The sequence below is a fragment of the Otolemur garnettii genome, unplaced genomic scaffold (assembly GCF_000181295.1).
Source record: "Otolemur garnettii isolate 467f Iridium unplaced genomic scaffold, OtoGar3 scaffold00074, whole genome shotgun sequence".
NCBI classification, from domain to species: domain Eukaryota; kingdom Metazoa; phylum Chordata; class Mammalia; order Primates; family Galagidae; genus Otolemur; species Otolemur garnettii.
In genome coordinates this window covers 2,734,043-2,759,723 of record NW_003852469.1, presented here as the reverse complement: position 1 = coordinate 2,759,723, position 25,681 = coordinate 2,734,043, and the positions used below count along the sequence as shown (strand labels likewise).

Sequence of the window (25,681 nt, the reverse complement as noted above, 5' to 3'; positions counted from 1 at the left end):
GTGCTATGGCATCACAGCTCACAGCAACCTCCAACTCCTGGGCTTAAGCGAGTCTCCTGCCTCCACCTCCCAAGTAGCTGGGACCACAGGTGCCGGCCACAAATCCTGGCTATTTTTTGGTTGCAGCCATCATTGTTGTTTGGCGGGCCCAGGCTGGATTCAAACCCACCACCTTAGGTGTATGTGGCTGGCGCCTCTGCCACTTGAGCCACAGGCACCGAGCCAGAAACATTTTCTCACTCTTTATTTTTTTGAGACAGAGCCTCAAGCTGTCCCCCTGGGTAGAGTGCCATGGCATCATAGCTCACAGCAACCTCTAACTCCTAGGCTCAAGTGAGTCTCCTGTCTCAGCCTCCCAAGTAGCTGGGACCACAGGCACCCACCACAACGCCCACCTATTTTTTGGTTGCAGCTGTCATTGTTGTTTGGTGGGCCTGGGCTGGATTCGAACCTATCACCTTAGGTGTATGTGGCTGGTGCCTTAGCCACTTGAGCCACAGGCGCAGAGCCCGAAAGGCCATTTTTGAAAGAATCAGTCTATCTTCAAACATTAAGTATATATAAAAAGAAATTCCATCCATTGTATAGAACTAAAGTATTTTAAACAGTTAAAAGTTAACTGTTATTCTTTTTTAAAAAAATGGTCAGGGAATAACACTACATGGTCTCACCCAGTCTTGACTTCCTATGTTTTTTGTTTTTTGTTTTTTTTTTTCTTTTTTGCAGTTTTTGGCCAGGGCCAGGTTTGAACCCACCACCTCTGGTATATGGGGCCAGAGCCCTACTCTTTGGAGCCACAGGCGCCGCCCTCTTCCTATGTTTCTGTCACTTAAGATACATTTCTCCATGGTCAATGCACTAATCATTCCTTTTAGCGGACTTGACTTCTTGGGCACCATAAGACCCGATTTCAATGTACTCAATAGGGACATGGACATTGGCTCTGTAGAGTTTGGCCAACTTCCTGCCAATGTGTTTGCAGGCTGTGATAATACCTCAAATAACTAAAACTGAACTGCTGCTGGAGAGATACCTCCCACCCTTATTCCAGGAGAGAAGAAGGAGTCTGGTGTTTCTACTCCAGTACAAATTACATGCTTTGCATGACAGAGCAGGTATTTTCAAAAATTGGGGGATGGGGACAGGAGACTGAGCAGAGTAGGCCAGAGATGTTTCACAGAAGCTGCTCCACAGGTGGGCCCAGAGAGCAACCGGCCAGCTTCCTTAGGCATTGGGTGGGTCAGTCAGCTTGGACTGAGAAGAGAAGAATCTGGAGGCTCCCATGGCCAGGAAGGGGGACAATGGTGACCCGAACTAAGACAAAAGATTTATAGTGCTTGGGGGAGAATGACCATGAGGCTGAGAGGCCGGGGTTCAGGAAGGATTATCCGATGCACTTAACAGAAGCACTGACTTCTGAGGCAACTGCAAGGAACCATCCAGGGTAGATGGAATCAAGGCTAAATACCCACTAGCAACCAGAACTGACCGGCCGAGTCGTGTGTAACATTTATTACTTACATTTCATGTAGACGAGACATTTCCATCATTTAAAAAACTGCCTAGAGTTACACTATCGATGGAGACACCAGAGCCGGCCACCCCATCCCACATCCTGGTCTGCACCTTTCTAGCTGTGTGGCATGTGGCCTGTTGATAAACCTCTAGCTGCCTGAGTTTTCTTCTCCACAAAATGAGAGCAGTGATGGTACCTACGTCCTGGATTTGCTGAGGGTTCAACCAGCCAATGTCTATAAAGTCCTGAGCACTAGGAAAGGGGGAAGGCACAGGAGGGCCAGAAGGGCTGCAGTTCTGCAGTTGGGGCCACAGGACAGCAGTGAGGGCAGAAGGCAGGACGCTGAGCACCAGCGGCCCCTCTCCCACACCGTGGGCACTGGTTGGGCACACTGGGCAGAGGCATTGTTCCCCATCCTCTTTCTCCCATCCTCTGCGCCTGCCTCCTCTACTCCCCTGAAGGCTCCTGGGACTGGGGTTGAGGCTGAGACTATAGAATACCTTGAGCTGCTGAAACTGGTGCCGCATCCTTTCTTGAGCCCTTTCGAACATGCCCTCGGCCACCTGCTGGTCGACCCCTCTTCGGATGGCATCCTTCATTCTTTCACAGGCTTTTTTGCCAGTGATCTGAGCTGCCTCTAGCAAAAATGATGGCCACAGTCACTCCATAGCAAGGACTTGCTTAGAAATCTTTGGAATCCGAAAAGAAAATAAGCAAGCAAGCAAGCAAATAAAAATATATTTATAGATGTGTGTGTGTGTGTGCACATACACATGCACATCCATGTGTACACATGCTTCTATGAAAACTAACGCTTTCCATATTTAGATCCTAAATAGCATTCAGAAAACCTAATGGGTGAACTAAGCAGAGGCTTACAAAATAATGCACTGCCCCCCCCCAAAAAAAGGGTCTTCAGAACAAGAAGGAGCCTGCAAGTGAGTTCACAATTGATTGGAGAAGGCTTGGCGCCCGTAGCTCAGTGCTTAGGGCACTGGCCACATGCACCGGGGCTGGTGGGTTTGAACCCGGCCAGGGCCTGCTAAACAACAATGACAACAATAATAAAAACATAACTGGGCATTGTGGTGGGCGCCTGTAGTCCCAGCTACTGGGAGGCTGAGGCAAAAGTATCGCTTAAGCCCAAGAGTTGGGGTTGCCATGAGCTGTGATGCCACAGCACTCTACCAAGGGGGACATAGTGAGACTCTGTCTCAAAAAAAAAAAAAATTGGAGAAAATAAAAATGAGAACTGGATATTAAAGCTAACTCGCAGGAGACATAGCATGGAAAGGAGAAGCAGGGGGTTAGACAAAGGGTGGGCAGAGAGACTGGAAAACACACAGGTGAGAAGGGGCCGTAATCACCTCCCCCCCTCTGCTGTAGCCACAGTGCCTTCGATCGGTAGGCTGAGGGTGTTGCAAGGACTTAGGATGCAGGAGGACAAATATTTTGAGGGAACAGCAGAAAAGGAGGCCACAAGCCCAGTGGGGATGTCACCCCTCCACCCCCACCTTCGTAACAGGCCTTCAGGTCGTTCTGAACAGAGGTGGTGAGGGACTCGTAGATCCTCCTCTTCCTTCTGAGGATGTGGCCCTCCAGGCCTCCCAGGATGGCGCTTATCTGAGAAGCCACGTTAACAGAGGCCATTAGTGACCATTCCTTCAACAAAGGCATGCCAAGTGTCCTGGTGGAGGCCCCATCCCCTCTGCCTTGTATCAGGGTTGGCTGTTAACAGGTCACCTCCACAACTCTGCTGGGAGCATATCGTGGGCACGAGTTTTGTCCTAAGTGCCTTTACACACAAAGTGCTTCCCACAATGCCCAGCACCTACAGACTACTCAGTAAATGTTTACTGACTTGAACTTGGGCACAGGTGAGGCCCTGGAATGGGCCCTCTTTAGGGGAAGGGGGAGGTACAATGTGATTACCATGTGACTTGGGCTGGCCCTGCACAAGGCACAGACAGGAGTCTTGAGGCCTCAAAACCAAAAAAAATGACCTCCCCCCAAATGACTAACGTCCTTAAGCTTCTCTGCTTTGTGTACTGCTTCATAATATTGGCAAAAATGATGAGAGGTTAGTGAAAGCGTTGTAAGTTGGTGCAAAGGTTCACACATCTGAGGATTCCTTGAAGATTCTTCCTGAGAGCTGAGTTGATTTTACCATCTCTGCACACGCCATCGGTTGCTTCAGTGTCCCCCACCTCCATAGTGATCCCAGGACCACTTTTCTCCCCCAGTCCCATCAGGTTCTACATTTCACAACACCTTCTATGAGGTTTCAAGACCCAGGACAGTCTGGGGGCACAAGTGGGGAGAGACAGGCAACCCAAAACCTACCAGGAAAGAAAGCCTCACTGCCCTCTTCACTCTATAAAGAACTTACCTCCTGGATCAGGAAATGTTTTTTATAACCATCGTATTTCCAGCCATTTCTTATCCCGATTTCTGTCATTTTCTCCTGTAGGGACTGCTTAAAAGCATCTATGTGCGGCATGAGAGCTGAGCCGGAGGGCTTCCCAGTTCTACAGAAGAAAGTTACAGACAGGTGAGGAGATAATGGTGGCTGCTATGGGGCTGGAACCAACATGAAACCACCTGGGTCCTTTTATTCATTTAAGAGAATGGGATGCCATCTCACAGTTACCAAATTCCTATGAGGTGAAAGCATTGTGCTGTGAATTTAGTGTGGTGACGCTCACTGTACAGATGAGAAAATTGAAGTTCAGAGAGGATCGCTGATAGCTCCAAGGTCACACAGCTAGTGAAGGACATAGCCAGGCTTTGAAAACTGCTCGAACTTCAAAAGTCATAGTCTTTCCACTGACAAGGAGTCTCTACTTGAAAGGGTGGGCTTGAAATACAACTTAAAAGATGAATACGATTTGGGGAAGTGGAAAAAAGGAGGAATTATTCCCTGTGGGACAACACAATAAACCCAGCTGTTTCAGAATATCCCAGCAGCAAGAAGTGGCAGGTGATTGAGGAGAAAGCACAGGCTTTAAATCCTAGTCCTTACTAGCCTGAGCAAGAACAAGACCCCGTATCTACTAAAAATAGAAGGGGAAAAAAATAGCCAGGCATAATGGTGCACGCTTATAGTCCCAGCTACTTGGAGACTGAGGCAAGAGGATTGCTCAAACTCAAGACTTTGAGTTTGCTGTGAGCTACGATGCCATGGCATTCTACCCAGGGTGACAGAGTGAGACTCTCGTCTCAAAAAAAAAAAAAAAAAGAAAGCTAGCTCTTACTCACGAGCTGGGTGACACTGGGAAATTTACACGATTCTTTTGAATCTCAATTTGTTCAGATATCAAAACCACTTCCTAGGGTCAGTGGGAGCATTCGATGAGGTAAAGCAGGCCAAGCGCTCAGCATGGTGCCCAGAACACTGCAGCTGCTCCCTGCCACCCGCCAGGCTGGCTACAGCACAAGGATGTTCCTGGGCCACAGCACAGGCAAAGGTTGGAGGGGTGTGGAATGTTGAATGCCGTTCTAAAGAATGTGGAGTTTGTCCCACCAATTTGTAAACAGGGTGGAGTAGGTGTCACTGGAAGGGCCTGATCCAAGATGTGTTTAAAGAAAGGTGAGGGCTGAGTAAGACAGCAAAGGTACGAGAAGCAGCAGCAGGTGGGCAAGCAGGTGAGATGCCAGCAGGGTAGGAGAAGGCAGACGGGGGACAGGAAGCTGCACTTGGGGACTAGGAATTTCTGTCTCTGTCGATGGAGGAAAGAACTGCAAGTCAGAGAAAGAAGGAGCACGGGGGGGGCACAGGTACCCCCAACCCACGCCAGACCCAGGGTCCTCTGCACACTCGGGGAGTATTCCTGAAGGTTGTGTGTTTGCTCAGGGCCTCTCTCTCCAATCAAAATACCCTGTCTGGGCCCAGATCCATAGAAAATGTATCCTCTCCCGCACGTATGAGATATTTGAAAAATAATGGGAATCATAATATTAGTCTGAAAGCACCATCTCAATCTGTACTCCAGGTCACCATGGGAAATTCTTCAGTAAACCAAACCAAGAAGGCTTTTGTGTTTTGCCAAAGGCTACACTTTCCTCCTCAGGTTACAGGCTACTCTTTGCACTTCCAGATCCAAAGTATAAATTCTTAAAGATGAGAGTCTGGCCCAACATTCTTCAGGTATTTGTTCAGGAAGGCACAAAATGAAAGGACCTTTACCTAAAAATGCCTCCAAAAACAGGATCGATGTGGTCATAGATGGGCTGAGTGATGGCTTCATTCAGATCTATTCTTGCCAGGGTCCTGGAGGCGTAGACGCCATGTTTCAGGCAAACAGCTTTCAGAGTCTGGTGAAAACCTTGGTTTCCTTTACTCCTCTGGACAAATCAAACAATAAATTAGCAGTGTTCACTAGAAGGTCACAGGATCAGAACTGCATTGCCGTGGCCAAAGACTGTCGCCAAGAACCACAGGAAAGAGTTGAGACTACACCATCTTTAAAGATATTATTAAGCGAAACAAGAAAGGACAATGGTCATGCCTCTAGGTTGGCTGGGCGCCCTGGGCTTCCAAAGTTCACTTTAATCACAATCCTCCTCATGCAATTTTGCCTTTGTCAGATTACCCCTGTGTCAGGTTCCTATCCCAGATCATCAGCTCGATGAGGCATAACGTCTCCTCCATCTTTACACCCCCAACATCTGGCAACAAGTTCACTAGCGTTTGACAAATATTTGTTAACCAATCATTGAAAGAATGAATGGAAAAATGCTATGACCCTACAGTAAATATACGCCATGGATTTTCTAAGGACAGTCTAAATTCTGCATTCTTTTTTGTTAAATAGTTATTGGGATATAATTTGATTTGTATGTCTTGGTGACATTTTCCCCCAGGGAAATAAATTCACCTATCAGAGGAAAGAGTATTATAAAGCTAGAACTAGACTCAACGCCTGTAGCTCAAACGGCTAAGGCACCAGCCACATACACCAGAGCTGGCGGGTTCGAATCCAGCCTGGGCCTGCCAAACAGCAATGACAACTACAACCAAAAAATAGCCGGGCATTGTGGTGGGTGCCTGTAGTCCCAGCTACTTGGGAGGCTGAGGCAAGAGAATCACTTAAGCCCAGGACTTGGAGGTTGCTGTGAGCTGTGATGCCATGGCACTCTACCCAGGGCAATGGCTTGAAGCGCTGCCTCAAAAAAAAAATAAATAAATAAATAAAATAAAGCTAGAATTATAAGAGACATTAATGAATTTTAGATAGATGGTGATCATTAGTAAAGAGGATAAAAATACATTCACTAAAATTTCAGTAGAGGCCTCTGTGATCTTTACTCAAAGAGATACAGGTGCCCCAAAAAATGTATACACCTTTTAAGAAAGAAAAAAATTATATGAAATGTGTAATACACAAGTTACACGTGACTTCTGCAATTAACAGGGGGTACTCAACACGACATGGGGTTCTCTTTTGTTATTGGTGCATATTGAGTATTATAATTTTAATATAGTTTTTTTCCTTTCTAAAAAAAAAAAAAAATGTGTCTACGTTTGGTACCGCCTATCTGTCATAAGGGAATGTTTTAAGCGAACAGCTGCATAGCATGATATAATTAATAGATGAGGTCTGTCCAGAAAGTATCCAGCCATGCCCTCATGGAAAAATAGTACCAACCACGGCTGGATGCTCTCCAGACAGGCCTCATAATTCTCTCCTTCACTCTCTCTCCTCGGCTCTTTTCACTTAATATTACAACAGAAGCATATCCCCAAACCCTTATAAACATGTTCCTGAAATTATTTTGATAACCATATAATATCGTGTGGATGTACAATAATTCATTTTATTTTCTCTAATTTTTGTGAAAGAACAGACGTCACGAGCCACCTGTATGTTCCCCCGAAAGGTCACTCACCACCAAGCATGCCCCAAGGATGCGTCGGTAGGAAGTCCTGGCGGCCTGGACCCCTTCTTGCAGAGGCCGCTCAATGTGGGCAAAGCATTGCACAATGGCCTCGTCCAGCACCTCCACCTTCTCCTCCACAAACCTCCGCAGGCCGCTCATGTACAAGGGTTCACTCTAGAGACAGGGGGCAAAAGGAGCATCAGGCCACCTGCTGCCCTGAAGTCTTCCTGTAGCTTGTCGCCAACCCACCATTGAGTTGATCACCCAGAGTCAACGTCTCTTCACTGTCAGAATAAGGCCTCCCTCAGTGTACAGTGGGATCATAAGGCACAAAAATAAAGCTGTGGTCTTTTTGTCCAAAAATGCATTCTAATCAGAGAGGAAAATATATTTAATTAATATAAGCAAGTGACCACCAGGAACCTTCACCTCTAGGTTCTAAACTGGACACTCCTAGTGTTTGTCCGAGCATGGAAACGAGGTGGACCCCTCAGTTCCTGCACAGAGGAAAGCCACACTCCCTGGCTTGGTACTTAAGGGCCTTCATAACCGGGACTAGACCCACCTCTCCAGAACCACTCTCTGTGTGCCTGGCACATCCTCCCAAATAGCTACCCCGAAATCGCTACCGTTCCTGAAACACACCATTCCCTTTGAGACCTCCATGCCTTCACACACGCTGTTCCAACCTCAAGTCCTTCAAGACAAAGCTCAAAAGTCAGCCAGGTGTAGTGGCTCACACCAGTAATCCTAGCACTCCGGGAGGCCAAGGCAGGGGGATCGCCTGAACTCAAGAGTTGGAGACCAGCCTGAGCAAGAATGAGACCCCATCTCTACAAAAATAGAAAAATTGACTGAGTGTTCTGGTGGGTGCCTGTAGTCCCAGCAACTCGGAAGGCTGAGGCAAGAGGATCCCTTGAGCCCAGGAGTTTCAGGTTGCTGGGAGCTATGAGACTCTGTTTAATAAAAAATAAAGGCTCAAAAGTCACTTCCCAGGAGTTTTCCCTGGCTCCCTGGCTCCCAAGCAGAGGCACATTCTGTCCACACCTGTGTTACAGCATTCCTCCTATCACATGGTGTCTCTCTCATGCCACGTGTCCCCTTCCCTGGACTAGCAACCTACTGAAAGGACAGACGGTTGTTCATGTTCACTTATTCCAGGGCACGGCACAGAGAGAAAAATCTATGAATGGTCGTGAATTGAACACGTGGCCTGGAAAAGCTGCTATTAGAAATCGTAGACTTTTAAGTTTTTTTCCAAGTAGGCAGAAATCATTCCCCAACTGATGAGTGACCTTCTATAAATGACTTCTAACTTCCCTGGTTCTCAATGGCATCATCTTTAAAGTTACCGAATGGGGTGGAAGGGTCTTGAAAACAACCTCAAATAAAAGTCTGTGAATCATACAGTTGATGAGTTTTGGAGTTTATGGACACCATTTCCAATTGCCCTAGTTTTCACCATTAAAAAAAAAATTTTTTTTTTTTGAGACAGAGTCTCACTATGTCACTGCAGGTAGAGTGCTGTGGCATCACAGCTCACAGCAACTTCCAACTCTTGGGCTTAAGAGATTTTCTTGCCTCAGCCTCTCATGCAGCTGGGACTACAGGCGCCTGCCACAACACCCAGCTACTTTTTGGTTGTTGTCATTGTTGTTTAGCTGCCCCAGCTGGATTTGAACCCTCCAGCTCCAGTGAATATGGCTGGTGTCCCAGCCGCTTAGCTACAGGTGCCAAGCCTACCATTAAAAATTCTTATAAAAAGGGTGGTGCCTGTGGCTCAACAGGGTAGGATGCCAGCCCCATAGGCCGGAGGTGGGGGGTTCAAGCCCAGCCCTGGCACAAAACTGCAAATAAAAAATAAATAAAATAAATAAAAAACTCTTATAAACCATATTTTTTCCCCAAAGTGCCCTTTTAGAGTCTCTTGAATTTGTGGTATCTCTGGTAATGAAAATGAAACAAGAAAGATGATAAGATAAATAAATCTCCAGGCAGGATTCTCACAATGTCTCGTCCTCAGTAAATCTCTACTGAATAAGATAATAAGAAAGAGGAACGATACAAAAGAATGATAAGAACGGAAAGAACTGGGAATAAAAGAACAATAAGAAAGAGAAAGCCTGGACTGAAATGTGGGATCCACTGAGATGTCACCATCAACTTACTGATTCTTCAAAATTGTGAGTGCTCATTTAAAGTCACTAACTACCCAAACTCTTTAAGTTTTTGGTTGGAGTCATAATCTAAAAAAAACATGATCGATCATGGACCTACTCAGGTTTGATTTTTCAGAATTCAAGGAAATCGATTCTTGCCTTCCAACTTTCCATTCAAAGAACTAAGACTAAGACCAATATTGAGGCCAAAGAACTTTGAGGAAAGCTGCCGGCAACTCCCTAGATGACTATTGCAGAAATGCCAGTCAGCCCTCTCTCCTCCTCTGGGTCTTCCACAGCCCGAATCCAGCTGCAAGGGTGGGACCGAGCCCCTCTGAGGGCTTACACTTCCTTTTTAGCAAAGAAGACCACGCAAAAAGGGCGTTTCCGGGCTCAATTGCAGAATGCCTTGTCCTTATATTTGTCAAATACTCTAACCACACACAGCACCACATCTGATTCATTTTCCACTGAGACTTCCAAAAGCAATCTTGTGCTGGGCAGAGAGACAAATTTCACCCTGAAGAACTTTTCAGGATGTTGGAAGGTCAAAGTCTTGTCCAACTATTTCAGGGGACATAAACCAAATTAGAAAAAATCTCAGATTCCAGGAGTTTGTTTTGTTTTTGTCTCGTACAACTAGACCAAAACAAAGCATAAAAAACGTGATAAAAAATGTCAGTGACGTTGGCTCCACGTGCACCTTTTATACAGAATTTTCAAAGGCAGTGTTTGGTTTAACAAACCAGAGACCCATCACTTGGCACTGCTCGCTTTCACATGGAAGGCAGGTCTGGAGTGCCCAGCTCTGCCTGCCCCGTTCTCTAGACCAGCTCCTTGGCCTCTCACAGAGCCCAACTAGTGCCCTGTTCCAACATAACAAAGAACTCAGACAACTTGACTGTGCCAAGCTGACGGGTACAGGCAGTGTGGAAATAAGCAAAGACCACCCAAATGAGAAAAGCAAAGGCTATTTACTCAGAGCTTGCTGTAGCAAAGGAGTTAGCCACCTTCACCTTGACTTTGGCAGAAACTCAACAGAAGGCAGAAGGGTGGGAAAATTTTACAGTGGACCAAAAGGAAGGCTTCAGGTGCACCCTGACCGCAGGTGTTGGCCTGGAGAAGCCACAGATGGGCTAACTAGAAGGCCGTGTGGTTGGTGAGGGGTACACATCTGGCTTTCTGGGGTTGGTGGTAAACTCCAAGCAAGGACAAAAATTAGGGAAGATATAGATCGAGGCCTGGCCATCCGGGGCCGATTGTTATAGAAGTTCTTGTTTAGTTTCCTAGATCGTGACTAGAGACCGCCGTCTGACTTACGACAGGCTGACTCAGTTAGAGATCCAGGACTGGCTGCCTGGACTGTTTACTATTGATAAGGAGTTGGTGTCTGGCCAGGCTGCTGCAGGTTGTGGGTCAGAGTTCTATTTTTATACATGGTCAACCCACTGAGCGGACGTTTGTATACTCAGTTTCTTCTGAGGAAACAACGCAGCCGGTGACTAGTGACAGCACCAGGTTTTTCTCCAAAACACCCCCAAGCCTCTAACTCAGCAGCTTATCCCTCTTATTTTAGGGTAAAAAAAAATCATTCAAAGAGATCAATTTATCCATCACTGTGATAAAAGTTATTTGTAACTGGTCACTGGAAGGGCCCGCAGTCTGGACAGCAGATCAGTATCAAAGTCGGCTGGATTTCCTCCTACTTAGCTTCCTCTCATATTATTTGACTACGGTGCTCTGAGTCTGAGATTCCAACAGTGCCAGAGTATGAAGATCAGAGGAAACATCTTTGGATTAAACACATAAACACGCCTCTCCTGGGCCACCAAGATGGGTCTGCATCCTGCTAAGAGGCAAATCACTCCTGCCATCGTTAAAACACATCATCTTGTTCAAGTCTTAGGAGAGACGGGAAACAGCTACTATTTCTACACTTTCCCTTCACGCCATCTGTCTCAGGTGAAATATTGCCCCCTTCCTCTCTTACTCATATGTTAGGACCTTAACCCTCTAATTATCCTTTTGGCCTCTTAGACACTGCACGTTTCATATCCTCCTTTGATATGAAGAGGAAAAACGTGAGTTACTTCTCTAACTTGGGATGAGGCCACGCTCTGCCCAGGCCGGGGGGAAACTCTAGGGCCGCTGTGTCGCATACCGGCTGGCTCTGCATGGAGTTGAAGCTGTCTGTGAGGAGCAACAGGCCGAAGGCTTCAGTCACATACTGGGCCACCATCCTCCTCTTCTTATCCAAGACGCTTTTCCTGATGTACTCTCTTAACTTGGGGATTTCTGGAATTCACAGACAGCACAACCAATAAGCCAGAAGTCTGTAGTCAATAGAACTCCTGGAAGTTTAAAGATCAGGGTGGTGACAGGAAGGAGCTGGTGCTGAGGGCCCACGAGGGCTGGCTGCCCACCAAACCCACCTTTCCCACAGACACTTTTCCCGTGTGTAGGATCAACAGCAATCAACGGCAGAGCCAGCAATGTTGAATATTAATTTAACTTAACTACACCAAACAAACCACATAGAAAAGTTCAGGCTGTGAACAAAATGGGCACTTTGAATTGGGACCAGCCTACAAAGTGGAACCAAAGGGGCTCACACTTCTAGAGTCTCAGCTCTTTGGCCCCCCTAAGATTTTGTATGTCAACTAACCTTTAACCTCAGAATAGTCCATTCTCGCTGTAGAAAGGAACAAGAACCTCTAACAGGTGATCAGAAACTTGCCTTTCTCAGTCAGAAGCTAATAGATGTCATCTCACTATAATTTTCCCAGTATTCTCGTACAGGGCAATTTTCCTATATTATTCCTTCCACATACCATGCTAATTTTAATTTAATACTCTTGCTCAAGCAGTCCCCACTTCTGGGAACACATCACCTAACCTCTGTTCCCATCTAGTCACATGTGTGTGGGCCGTAAGCCACATTGAACCCAGATGAAAACCTAACCCCAAGCCCACCTATTCGCCTGGTTTGCACCAAATGTTCTATCCACACAGAGCTCTAGATTCCCTGGCCTTCTGTTGTGCTTACAGTCAACCTTATTTTCCCTTTAATTTTTGCACTTTGGTTAGTAATAGCTCATCTAGATTTCAAGTTCTGTAAGAAAGAGGGCATGCCTTCTACTTTCTCAACCTCACAGACAAATCACACATCAGACACTCAGAAAATGATTCTGGTATCCACAGCTGAAGAGGTGTGGGGGGCACACTCCAGCTGAACACTAGGGAAATGACAACCTTTACCAACCCCTGGTAAGATGTGGAGGCGAGAGGAACTGTGGTCTCAGGCACCACAAGAAAAATATATATTTGCAATAGATACAGAAGCTGGCAAGCCTGAACGTTTTTTCACATGGGCACAGAAAGATCTAGAGCAGGAAATTCAAAGTGCTAAGCTTAATCTTGAGAATTTTAGTGATTGAGATAAAAAAACATAAATTACCAGTTTCCTCCTCCGTGAGGAGCGCCTGCCGCCAGTACTCCTGGGCGCTGACTGTGTACACGAGATCTGAGGCTTCCAGGAGCTTGAAGTCAGCCGGCAGTTTTCTCTGAAGTAAGAGGGGCACAGAGAAAATGAAATAACCCAACTGTGGCAAAGCAGACAGGACACAGGCCTCCCAAGAGCCTGCAGCAAATTTCAGCTCATTCACTTTGAGTTCTCCAAGAACCCCACAAAGAACAGACAATATTCTAAATATCTACCCATGGCCAGAAGTTGTGTGGAAATTGCTGCATAGAAACTATCCTCTTGGGCAGGCGTCCTCAAACAACGGCCTATGGGCCACATGTGGCCCCCCTAGGACATTTATCTGGCCAGCCGGGTGTTTTTGCTGCTACTGCCTGTCCTGTTTAGCAGCCGACTCGTGCTGGGGCCTGCAGTCCAGCCCTCCAATGGTCTGAGGGTCAGTGAACTGGCCCCCTGTTTAAAAAGTTTGAGGACCTCTGCTCTTGGGAGTTAAAAATATCAATTCTAGAAGAAAATATATAGAGAAAATAGTTCTGAAGTATATTTAAATGTTCATAGGGGGAAAGGCACCAGGATCCTTCTGGGAAAAAGAAGTGAATCTCTAGAAAAGGCAGTGGTGAGTGGGAGCAGCTCATAATAGCTTCTGAGAGCCGACTGTGCACTTCAGGGTCATCACAATGCTAGCTTGAGATTAGCAATGTGGGAGTATTTACACCACAGGAATTGGCAGATGCTACTCTGATGCAAGTCTGTTTGTTTGAACAATGAGCTGGTTGTTAAACTTTTACCAGCACAACACAACACAACACAACATTGAGCAAAGGTTCTATAAAAGTGAAAGTTTTTTAGCTGGGTGGTTAGTGAGCGATCATAGACATTTTCATGCAAAGGAATTTTCAAGCAAATTTAAGTAGAGTTCTCTATGTCAAGAATTATGTAAGAAAGTTTTTTTTTTTATTGGAAAAACATCATCACTGAGAAGTTTACTAGAATTATACACGAATATTGTTCCAGAATCTTTTATTCTTCTCACTTGAAGGAGAAGAACATGCACATCTAGACTTGTTTGTGTGTACACATGGGTATTTTGGGGAGGTAGAAAACCGTAGAGTTGTCAATCCCTTTCTAATACAAAGATATAAAAGAGCTGATTGAGTAGAGGCCCTGTGACCCAGGGGAACTGGTGAGAAGCCACATCTCTCTCAAGCTGTAAGGACAGGGAGTCAAGGCTGGCATAGAGACGCCTGTATACACTTCCCAAAGCCCCCATGCTATAGAGTCAGGGCTCAAGTGTAAAGGTCTGCTGAAATTACTTATTCTTTCTTTTGTTTTTGATAGAATTTTGAGCCTAGGAAAAAGTTCAGGGAAAGTTGAAACAATTTTCTTTCTTTCTTTTTTTTGTTTTGAGACAGTCTTACTTTGTTGCCCTTGGTAGAGTGCCATGTTGTCATTGCTCACAGCAACCTCAAATTTTGGGGCTCAAGTGATCGTTTTGCCTCAGCCTCCCAAGTAGATGGGACCACTGGCGCCTGCCACAACGCATGGCTAGTTTTAGACTACTGGCGCCTGCCACCAACGCAGGCTGGTCTTGAACTCCTGAGCTCAGGTGATCCACTGGCCTCGGCCTCCCAGAGTGCTGAGATTACAGGCGTGAGCCACTGCACCCAGCCTGAAACAATTTTCTACTGGAAAGTGAAACTAATGTGGAATTAAATTTAAGTAGAGTTCTAAAACTATTTCAAGAAAGGAGTGTGCCTAGCTGGGTCTAGGTGTTTCCACTACTTAAAATCTTGCCCTCAATTTGGTAAAACTTTTAAAAGAAATATTGAAGGTTAGTTAACATTTATTCTTGTTATTACAGTAAAAAAGGCATATTTTTATAGTGTCAACAAAGTGACCGCAGTATGCAGGTTCCATGTTATTGTAAAACAGAAGCAGAGACATTTATAGCTGGAGGGTGGGATCTGAGCTGTTCGTAGATACTCATCAGATTACACTACAGAGAGGTTAGACAGTGTTCTGATTTAAACACATGGCTTGTTACCCAGTGTATATCCCATAATGCATTAAAGTGTGTAAGAAGATATCATATCTGAGAAAAGAGAAAACCTGGAAGCTAAAAATAGAAGGGATTCCATAAGGAAGCAGAATTGGAAAATAAGGTTGGAGTTAGATTGAAATCAGTAATCTAAATTCTGACCCTATTGTTTTAAATCTACCTTTTCTAGCTTTGTCATTAACTATCACCCTGCTGCTGCCTTTACTTGTAGGAAATAATTTGACACATTCCCCTAACACCTCGACTTTTATTCTTAATGTTATTCTCTGTTAAAAGAAACCCAAGATCCTTGGAAAGTAGTTGATCCATGTCTCGAGGCAGGGAAAATAGAGTGGGCTTGAGTATGTTTTTGTTGCTAGACAGAACGTTTTTTAAAATGTCTGGGTGGGTAATCAGCTTAAAGGGCTCCCCCTGGCCAAGATGTGACATGCTGAGGATCAAAAGGAACACAAGAATTCTGGGAAAAGCCACAAGCTCATTATGGTCCCAAAGTTAAATAAATAAAGTAAGGTATTTTAAAGCAACGGTAGCACCCAGCTCCAACGACATGCTGGGAATGTCAAAACCTAGCCTGTAAATTCCATCTGTGCAAACCCTAAAAGAGTTTTGTCTGTTCATATTTTGGGAGGGACACAAAATCCCATCAGGTCAAGTCAGGCAGTAAAACTTTGTCAATTAGGTTATAACAAAAATCTGTGTGAGAGTTTATAGTAAAAACAGGGTAAGGGCAAAATTTAAGGGAGGCTCCAGGGAACCACGGACCTGGACAGCATGTTACTAGTGGACGGGGGACCCAAGTCACCGCACCACGGTAGGACTGAGAGCCTGGGTCTCAGTCTGGAATCCCAAAGTGACAACCCAAACTCATAGCCATACTGTAATCTCTTCAATCAAGTAATTTCAGCTGACACGGTACTATGGTTTATTAATACTAAGATGCGCATTTTTCCCATTGTTTAATATTTCTGACATTGAGATGCATCTTAGAATTGCTTAAAATTGATGATATCTTAGATTTTTTTCCAAACACGAAAATTCTGCTTCCCAACAAGGGTAGGGGAACGTGCAGCCTGAAAAGGTGTAAAAATAAAAATAAAGGGCGGTGCCCATAACTCAGTGGGTAGGGCACTGACCACATACACCCAGGCTGGCAGGTTTGAACCCGGCCCGGGCCAGCTAAACAACAATGACAACTGCAACAAAGAGACAGCCAGGCATTATGGCCGGTGCCTGTAGTCCCAGCTACTTAGAAGGGTGAGGCAAGAGAATCACTTAAGCCCAAGTGTTTGAGGTTGCTGTGAGCTATGACGCCACAGCACTCTACCCAGGGAGACACAGCGAGACTCTGTCTTAAAATAAATAAATAAATAAATATACAGATGTGAATGAAATTAATCAAACCCATTTTATAAGTTATTTTATACTGAGTTTAAGAAACGCTTTGCAAACACAATGATCTGGGTAGGTGGCATCTACTTTTGCAGGCGTTTAAAGTTCACGATTTTAGTTTAAAATGTTTACGGAAATTTAAGGTTTAAAATGGTGTCATTTGATAAAGGAGTTAAATCTACTAACTCTATATGGTGACTGAACATTAATCTGAGAAAAAAGAGTCAGGGCATAACAATGATTAAATTTGCAAATAAAATAAGACTTATAAGTTGAGCTTCAAGGCTCCCGATTGTTTTGACAGTTTAAATAAAAATTATTTCAATCAGGCAAACCCTCTTGTACACATAGCAATCAGTTCTTTTCGTAGTAAAATAAGCCAAATGAGCCAGAAAATAACCAATTTGTTCACATAGGGGGAGTAGTTACAAGAGGGCCCACGTGTGACATTGAAATCTGAAAGGTTTAGTTGAAGGGAAGGGCGCACGGCCTCTCTCCATCTTTCTGTGTTTGCCTACAGCAACCTCGCCACTGTGGCCTTATTTGCTGAACTTCCATAGATCACTGTCCACATGGGCTGTGCTCACACAGGACCTTCTGATCCCCACACTGTGCCAGCGAGGGACGGAGCCCGGGCTGCTCCCCAACCTCCAAGGCCACCAGCACCGGCCTCTGTACTGATTCTCAGCATGCCTGTTATTAATAAATGCAATCTTGATTTTCCACACTACCTCTGAAAACTCACAATTCCAAAGCTAATGGACATTCTCTCCTAGAGACTTGGAAAATTCCAGATGTCTGCTGTGGGAGGCTAGGGGAAGGTTTAAAATCCAAATTGTCTATTCCAAAGCTTTCGCCCTTGCTGCCCCAAAAGACCAGCTACACATTCGTTTCTCAGAGACTGGGGGCCGGGAAGCCAGCCATGGGAAAAATGCATGGGGAAATAGGGTGACTCACCTTCAGTTTTTCCTTGAGACTTCTATTCCTTTGTAGTTTTATCATTTCATTTCTTTCTAAAACAGCCTCCCGCTGACTTTGAATAGCTTGCTAAGTTGTGAAAGAAAGAAAAGAACGCAAAGAGTTCAGGGTTATCAACACTGATGAAATGGTAAGACGTGAATTTGGCAGATCTTCATTAGCTCCAACAGTCAAACACCCATGTACTGTACTAGAATTACACTCAGTTGACATTTGAACAACGTGGATTTGAACTGCATGGGGCCACTTTGACATGAGTTTTTTAAAATAAATATACGGGAACAATTTTTAGAGATTTGTGATGATTTGAAAAAAACTGTACACAGGGTGGCACCTGTGGCTCAGTGAGTAGAGCACCGGCCCCCTATACTGAGGGTGGCAGGTTCAAACCTGGCCCCGGCCAAACTGCAACAAAAAAAAGCCAGGCCTTGTAGTGGGCGCCTGTAGTTCCAGCTACTCGGGAGGCTGAGGCAAGAGAATCGCCTAAGCTGAGGAGCTGGAGGTTGCTGTGAGCTGTGGTGTCACAGCCCTCTGCTGAGGGCAGCAAAGTGAGACTCTGTCTCTTAAAAAAAAAAAAAAAACCTATACACAAACCTTGTAGCCTAGAAATATCAAAAAAATTAAGAAAAAGGTAAGTCATGAATGCATAAAATGTATGTAGATACTAGTTTATCATCTACTACGTGTGTACCATAAAATATACACCCTTCTATTGTGAATAGTTAAAATGTATCAAAACTTACAAGACACCATTGGACATCCAGAGAAAGGCAAACAAATGCAAAGATACGGTCAAATCATAACTGTAAAACTAACTATAGTGTATTCCAGACTTCTGCAATAATTTTGTAGCCACTTCCTGTTGCTATTCAGGTCTGGACTCAGGTCCTGCGAGTATCTCTAAAATACAGAGGGAGGCTAATTATCTCTGTGTTAAGAGCTCATCTCTCCAGTAAACTGTATCACAGTCAAAAGTGATCTCTAGCAGTTTTCATTGTGTTTAGTGCAATACTGTAAACCTTGAACAACACCAGGGGACCCAGACAAAGTGCCACTTGTGATGATGGACGTTCTTTGGAGAAGCAGGGGAAAGTCATGATGTTACCAGAAAAAGCTGAACTGTGTGGTACCGTAGGTTGAGGTGGGCAGCTGTGCCTGCCTGCTGTTTCAGACAGACAGATTCCTCTTGGAAACAAAGTAAACCTACTATATGAATACAGTCCAGCACTGCGAAATGTATTTTCTCTTCCTTGTGATTTTCTTTTCCTTTTTTTTTTTTTAAATTTTGAGACAGCCTCAAGCTGTCCCCCTGGGTAGAGTGCAGTGGCATCACAGCTCACAGCAACCTCCAACTCCTGGACTCAAGCGATTCTCCTGCCTCAGCCTCCCAAGTAGCTGGGATTATAGGCACCCACCACAATGCCTGGCTATTTTTTGGTTGCAGCTGTCATTGATGTTTGGCAGGTCAGGGCTGGATTCGAACCTGCCAGCTCAGGTGTATGTGGCTGGCACTTTAGCTGTTTGAGCCACAGGCGCTGAGCCCCTTGTGATTTTCTTAATAACATTTTCTTTTCTCTAGCCAACTTTATTGCAGAAATATAGTATATAGCACATACAATTTATAAAATATATATTAATCAATTATTTATGTTGTTAGTAAGGCTTCCAGTCAACAGTGGGGTATTAGCAGTTACGTTTTGGGAGACTCAAAAGTTATACATAATTTTGGACTGAGCAGGGGGGTGGCTGCCTAACCTCCATGTTGTTCATGGGTCAACTGTTATATCAATCATAAAACATAATATTTTAAAATAACTAGTTCATACTTACTTTTCCCACCTTTCTTTCCCTGAAATGAAATTAGAAAAATGTAACAATTACTTAACTTTTATTTATTTATTTATTGCAATTTTTGGCCGGGGCTGGGTTTGAACCCACCACCTCCGGTATATGGGGCCGGCGCCCTACTCCTTTGAGCCACAGGCGCCTCCCAATTACTTCACTTTTATTATGTGTCATGATGGTCTTTCCCCTTTCCCTGAAAGCAGCACATACTCTCAGTGTCTTTGCATAAAAAATTTTAGGTTCAAGGCTCCTCTCTTCTGATCCACCTCCAGTAAAAAGCATCTTTATTTCTCAATGTTAAGCCAGCATCTTGTCAACTGTGAAACTTTCTGTGACCTCACTCCCTGTCCCAGTCAAAACTGCAGCCCTCTCATCCTGGGTTCCCACAGCACTCAGCCTGTCCCTTACCTATGACATTTAACTCTCTTGTAAATGGCAAGCGCAGGGACTAGGGAATGTGCCTCTGAACCTGCAGCCCCTACAACAGCGTTGGAGAAATGCTTATTCAATTGGATTTCATTATGTTTTGTTTTAGGGTTGATGCTGGAAAGGCACAGCGGGAGATATTGTTCTGTGCTGGGGCAGAGCGGGAAGAAACAGCAGTGAAAAAATACCAAGCTCAAACTCCAACCTGGACCACGAGAGCAAGTGAATTTGTAGAGACAGCAGTCAGACCAAAGTGGCAGGGGACCAAACGTCTGTGTCCCCAGCACAGCCCAGGTTATACCCACTCGAAGGACGACAAACACCCCTTTTCACTCTCAGAAGTGTTTAACTTTGGACAAGTTAAAGTCTTCCTAGTTATGGGGGAACAGAGATCTACGTGGAGATCAACATCTGTGAACATTTGCTAAGCCCTCGAATGCTTCCCTTTCACTAATATCTGCGAGGACATGACTCAGAAAGAATGCTTCTGCTATTGGCCAAAGGGCTAAACTTGGAGGACTTGCTCTAAATGAGTAAAAATCTTCGGGATAGACAAATCTGCAGCCGAGACTGACACGCCAAAGCTGTACCGTGACTGATGGCATTACAGACAGGTGTGGGGTCGTCACAGTCCCCACATCTGCCGTGGGCAAGTGGGACATCACAAGTGCACAGACCAGGAGGTTACATCTACGTCAGTAGTGCCCGTGGAGCTGTGAAAAGGATGAGTGGCACCAAGCAGCCACCTACAAGGAGAGCCAAGTGGTCCAGATCTATAAGACAACCTACCCAAGGGACTTGAGTTCCCAGGACGTCCCCAGCCTTTTCTTTTCATCCCCCACAGTCCCTTTCCAAAGCGCAAGATGCCCACATGTCACAAAGTCAAGCTCTGGTCGTTACCGTAGTTAGGACCCAGGCAGGAAAGCCCCCACTGGGGTCCACACCCCTGTGAGCCCAGAATGATACCTTAGGTATTCTGGCAAGTGGAGTTTGTCAGTCTTGGTGACCACGAGGGCCACGTCCCTGCAGAAACCCCGCTGGCAGGCTCTGATGCTCTCATTTAGAAGGTCTTCATGGGCCTTCCCCACACACACTCGCTCGACATCGCTGATCACCCAGATCGCTGAGCACTTGTCAATGGTCTGCAAAACAGGACCGCAGCATGTGTCAGCACGGGGACAATGTCTCAGTGCCAGGGGACGGATCCTCGATGTACCATCACACCGCCCGACTCCCAACTCTCACAGCTCCCATCACGCTCCCTGTACGCCAGCTGGATAGAGCTGCTCGCACTTTCTCAGATGTGCCGTGCTCTATAAACTCTCAGCCTTTGCTCTGTTCCTCTCTTCTTCAAACTCTGCCGAGAACCCTCATCTGAGGATGGGCTGGCTGTCCCCCCTCCATGTCCTACAACACTGGGACTTACCTACGCACTACCTCTCAGACACAGCGGCTATACAGGGTCTGCTCTCTGCCCCCAGGGAAGGGAGTGCTGTCTGTACTTTCCATCTTGAAACTCACATAACCACAAGCCCGGTGCATGACCCACACCAGACGCTTCACAGAACCTTGCAGCCTTAGTTGTTGATAGAATTCAAGAAAATCAGTTCCCCAGTCCCAGGTCCATCACTGTTCTATTTTGCCTCAGTTGTTGCCTGAGGAAAATGATTGTTTTTCCAGAACTAGTTTGGGGGGTGCATCTACCCCAAACCCGGCACCTCGGGGCATCATTCTGCTGTCCAACCACCTCTGCATGGAGCCAGAAACTGTCAGAGGCAAGGTGCAAAAGCCAATGAGCATGAAATGACAGTTTATTATCTGCATGAATACTGCTTCATTAAATATGCAAATTTCCTGTGACCTGTGACCAGACGTCGCATTATGACATTTCCCTTACTGTGGTGTTTCGCTTGTCTCATCTCTGCACAAATGAAAAACTGGTCCAACTCCAGGCCTAAGATCATTTGTGCCTCCTCAGAACATTGCTTTGCATGTAAAGACATGACAAGCTTGTGGCTTGATAATTAAATCACTATTTTGCTTTATGCCAGCGGTTTTTAACTAGCAGAGATTTCATGCCTTAAGGATACAGAGGTCCCTGCCTTATGATGGTTTAACTTAGAAGTTTTCTTTTCGACTGGACATGAGCCCATCCTAAGATGGTTCAACTTAACGATTTCTGGTTTAGTTGGCTCGTCAGGACATTACTTCACTATAAGTCCAGGAGCATCTGTATTTGGTAATGTCTGGAGACATTTTTAATTATTACAATTTGCAGGGTACAAGTGGGCAAAGGCTAAGGTTGCTGTAAACATCTCGCAATGCCCAGGACGGCCCCCCAAACAAAGAATCCTCTAGCCCCAAATATCAAGAGGTTGAGAAACTCCAAACCATCACTTACTATCTTTCTCCAGCCACAACACACCCCACTCTGTCCTTGTTTACTCTGCCCTCTCCCAGGCCCCTCTACTGCTGGCCCTTCCCAAATATCACCCGCTCTCGCTCCAGCTACAAAGCTGACCCCGTGATTCTTGCTCTCCAATTTCTCTGGCCACCTACATCCTGATACTTGTTGCCCTATGGCTTAGAACATAGAAAATAGAAGAATTTAATTCCAATCAACTCATAAACCCCCTGAAGCTAAAGACAGAGCAGGCCTTGTCACTTTGGAAAGGGTGGAGGAGTTGAGGAAAGAGAGAATGAAGCCCTAGGAAAGACACCCACCTTTTTCCACATCTCGTCCCTCTTGCTGTTGAAGTCGCCTGTGCCTGGGATGTCCACCAGTGTGACCCCTTCTGGGATCAGCTTGGATTTGGGAAGAGTCACTTCCACATGTTTGATCAAGGGCCAGATTCGGGCTTCGGACGACTCTCCATCCCAACCTCTCCTCCGAGTCCGGATGTAGGGGTCCAGTTTGTCGGACAGCTCTCCCGCCTGAGGAGGGAGCACAGAGTCCTGTGAGGGTGATGGAAGGCTGAGGGAGACAAAGATAAGAGCCACCAAACCGACCCAAGACCCCTACTGCTTCCAAACTTCTTACATAAAACAATGAATAAACCACTATTTGTTTAACTCCTTGTAAGTCTTTTTAAAAATCATTTGTAGCCCAAAGCATCCTTAGTTAATCCTCCAATAACTATAAATAGTCTTTGCACTCAGCTCCTCCATTCAGACATTAGAACAGGCGTCCCCAAACTACTGCCCGCAGGTCACATGCAGCCCGCCTAGGACATTTATCCGGCCCGCTGGCTGTTTTTGCCGCCGCTGCCTGTCCTTCTTAGCAGCCAACTCGTCCTGGGGCCTGCAGTCCGGCCCTCCAATGGTCTGAGGGACAGTGAACTGGCCCCCTGTTTAAAAAGTTTGAGGACTCCTGCATTAGAAGATTCCACGTGGCAGCCATAAATAATGAAGGGTAACTTGGGTCATGTCTACTTCCACTGTGATACTTGAGACTACTGAAGAACTTAAAAGAACAATCTCCACGCTACCTCCTCTGCCTTGAGGGAGATGATTCTGGAGGTGGGAATCTTCCCTTTGGGCTTCACCTTTAGTAGCTGCTCATAGCTCTTACGTTCCGCGCCGTTTCCGTAAACCATTTGTAGCTTCCAGATGGCTTCCTCCACTGCGTCGTCCCGGTCCCATGCATCCGTCTCTTCTCCACCCAGCTCCTCCATCCCGTGCAGGAGTCTAGTCAAGTTCTTCAGCTCTTCCTTCCACTCCTGCCAAGGCAGAGTAGGGCCACGCCCCTTATGACACAGACACAGAAAACAGCCACCAAAGGAAAACCCATTGCCCTTGGCCAGGACCCGGGGCTGTATATGCACGAAATAAAAGGTCATAATATGGGACCCCAAAGAAGGAAACGGCTTGCCCAAAGTTCCCTATGAGCTATGTCGAGACCTAGGCTAGAATCACCGTTCTCCCATCTCACTCCGTTGAACTCTGTCATTCTGCAATGTTCTTCTCATTCAATAAAGGCAGGAGCTACACTTACGTAGAATGTAATATTAGTCTCCAAGAGATAGTGAGAAGAAAAGAAATTAAGGAAGAAAGGAAGGGAAAGAAGAAGGGAAGGAGGGAAAGAGGGAGAGAAGAGGAAAGAAGGAAAGGAAGAAAGGAATGAGGGGAGGGAAGAAGGGAGGGAGGGGAGAAAGGAAGGAGAGAAGGCAGGAAAGAAGGAAAAAGGAAGGAAAGAAGGAAAAATGGAAGTAAAGGGGGAAACACTTGCCTGGTCAGAGAGAAGGTGGATTTTGGCCTCATACTGCTCACAACAGCCTGAGCGCACTTGCACCAGGCATGACGTGCAGACGCTTTCTCCAGACACTGGTAGAAACATGGCCTGCTGAGTAATGGCATTGATGAGGGAGCTCTTCCCAGCTCCAGTGCTTCCAAATAATCCGATGTAGATTGGGTCTGATGATGGCTTTTCAATTAAAGCAAGAAGCCTATTTCTGGATCAGTTTTAAAAAGCACATTGTCACAATTCTCAAAGTGTAGTGTGAAGAGCAGGGGAACAGAAGGCAAAAGAACTGAGCTCTGACCCTAAGCAAGTCCCCGCCTGCTTCTCTGCTCTCTCCCCGGTCAGGGGAGAGTATTAATCCCCGTGTACTACACAGAGTCGGGCGAGGGACCAAATGAGATCACACAAAAATATCTGGTAATTCCAATTCTACACAAACCCTGTAATGTCTGTACAGATGTGAGGCATCTTTCTTTGTGTTCTGTGGAAGCTGCATATTCTAGAAATAAAATTTATGCAGAGGTAAAGTAGTACGAGGAACAACACAGAGCCTTAGTGAGCAGGAGAAATTGTAGCTTTGGCACCATACGGGTCCTTCCAGGCAGGGTGACACAAATAGCTGGGGGTGTAGACCAGAGTGGCATGGCCTAGGTCAGATTCTGGGTCCTCTCACTTACCAGCGATGTGACTATCCTCACTGTCTTACCCTCTCTGAGCCTCAATTTCAGTAAAATGGGGATGATCAAAATAGTTCCTACTTTGTAGGGGTGTTGGGGGAATAAATGAAATCTCTAAATGAGAAGTACTCAGCAGATTACCTGCCCACAGGGACAGGTCAAAGGAGGGCAACTCTCAGTTATAATAAGAACGGTCCACAGCTACAGACGACAGACATTTTCGACCTTTTTGCTTAGTTTCTAACTGAGAACTCCTTTTTATTATTGGGGGAAAGCACTTGACCATTTAAGGAAAGACGTCAACATACAATTTCAGGGTAACGGGTTTCAGACTCACATAAGATACTTGACTCCATTAGGAATGCTGTCGTCCAGGAAGACAGACTGGATGAGCTTCTGGTAAGTGTTGCTCAAAACCCTTCTGGTCCGTGACTCCAGTTTTTCATCTGGAATCAACAGAAATGTATTACCTGGGAGATACCTACCATGTTTCCCCAAAAATAAGACACTGTCTTAAATTTATTTTTTCTCAGGAAGACACACTAAGGCTTATTTTCAGGGGATGTCTTATTTTTATTAAGTATAATACAACAATCTACATTTATTCAAATACAGTTAAGTCATCTTCTTCTGGAACCTAACGGCGGGGGTGGGCGACCTTGTTGGTGGGGCTGACGGTAATGATGCGGGAACTCCTTTCCCCTAGCCCTTCGCAGGTGTGCAATAGGATGGCTTTGACCCCGGTTACCACACGCGCACCCACACAAGTGCAAATGGCTCGGAGAAAGGCGCTGTGGCAGATAAAAGGTATTCCAGTCTTCCTTACTGCGCCTTGGAGAAATGCAGGGAACATATCTGCATAGCCACACCCATCACTAGGTCTTACTATTGGGGTAGGGCTTATATTTAACAAATGCATAGAAATCCTGTTAGAGCTTATTTTGGGGGTAGGTCTTATTTTTGGGGAAACACGGTAGCAGGGATTAAGTATAAGGTCTGCAAAGCAAGAGTCTGTTGAATATCGCACAGAA

General features: G+C 45.6%; 1 protein-coding gene across 3 annotated transcripts in view; it reads right to left on the bottom strand.

Annotated features, from left to right (window-relative positions):
- Nucleotides 1-25,681, bottom strand: part of NUGGC (nuclear GTPase, germinal center associated) — a 45,975-nt gene that overhangs the window by 2,103 nt on the left and 18,191 nt on the right. For 2 of the 3 annotated variants that reach the window (XM_012807703.2, XM_023515597.1), the window contains exons 4-17: nt 24,988-25,096; nt 23,962-24,184; nt 23,222-23,452; nt 22,458-22,667; nt 20,700-20,875; nt 19,293-19,311; nt 17,442-17,531; nt 13,013-13,118; nt 11,717-11,850; nt 7,406-7,570; nt 5,703-5,860; nt 3,906-4,044; nt 3,031-3,139; nt 2,017-2,153 (exon numbers count right to left, since the gene is read on the bottom strand). In XM_012807703.2, the coding sequence (XP_012663157.1) occupies nt 2,017-2,153; nt 3,031-3,139; nt 3,906-4,044; nt 5,703-5,860; nt 7,406-7,570; nt 11,717-11,850; nt 13,013-13,118; nt 17,442-17,531; nt 19,293-19,311; nt 20,700-20,875; nt 22,458-22,667; nt 23,222-23,452; nt 23,962-24,184; nt 24,988-25,096 (2,006 nt within the window). The remainder of the gene's footprint in view (nt 1-2,016; nt 2,154-3,030; nt 3,140-3,905; nt 4,045-5,702; nt 5,861-7,405; nt 7,571-11,716; nt 11,851-13,012; nt 13,119-17,441; nt 17,532-19,292; nt 19,312-20,699; nt 20,876-22,457; nt 22,668-23,221; nt 23,453-23,961; nt 24,185-24,987; nt 25,097-25,681) is intronic. The other variant, XM_023515598.1, reaches the window with a different exon arrangement.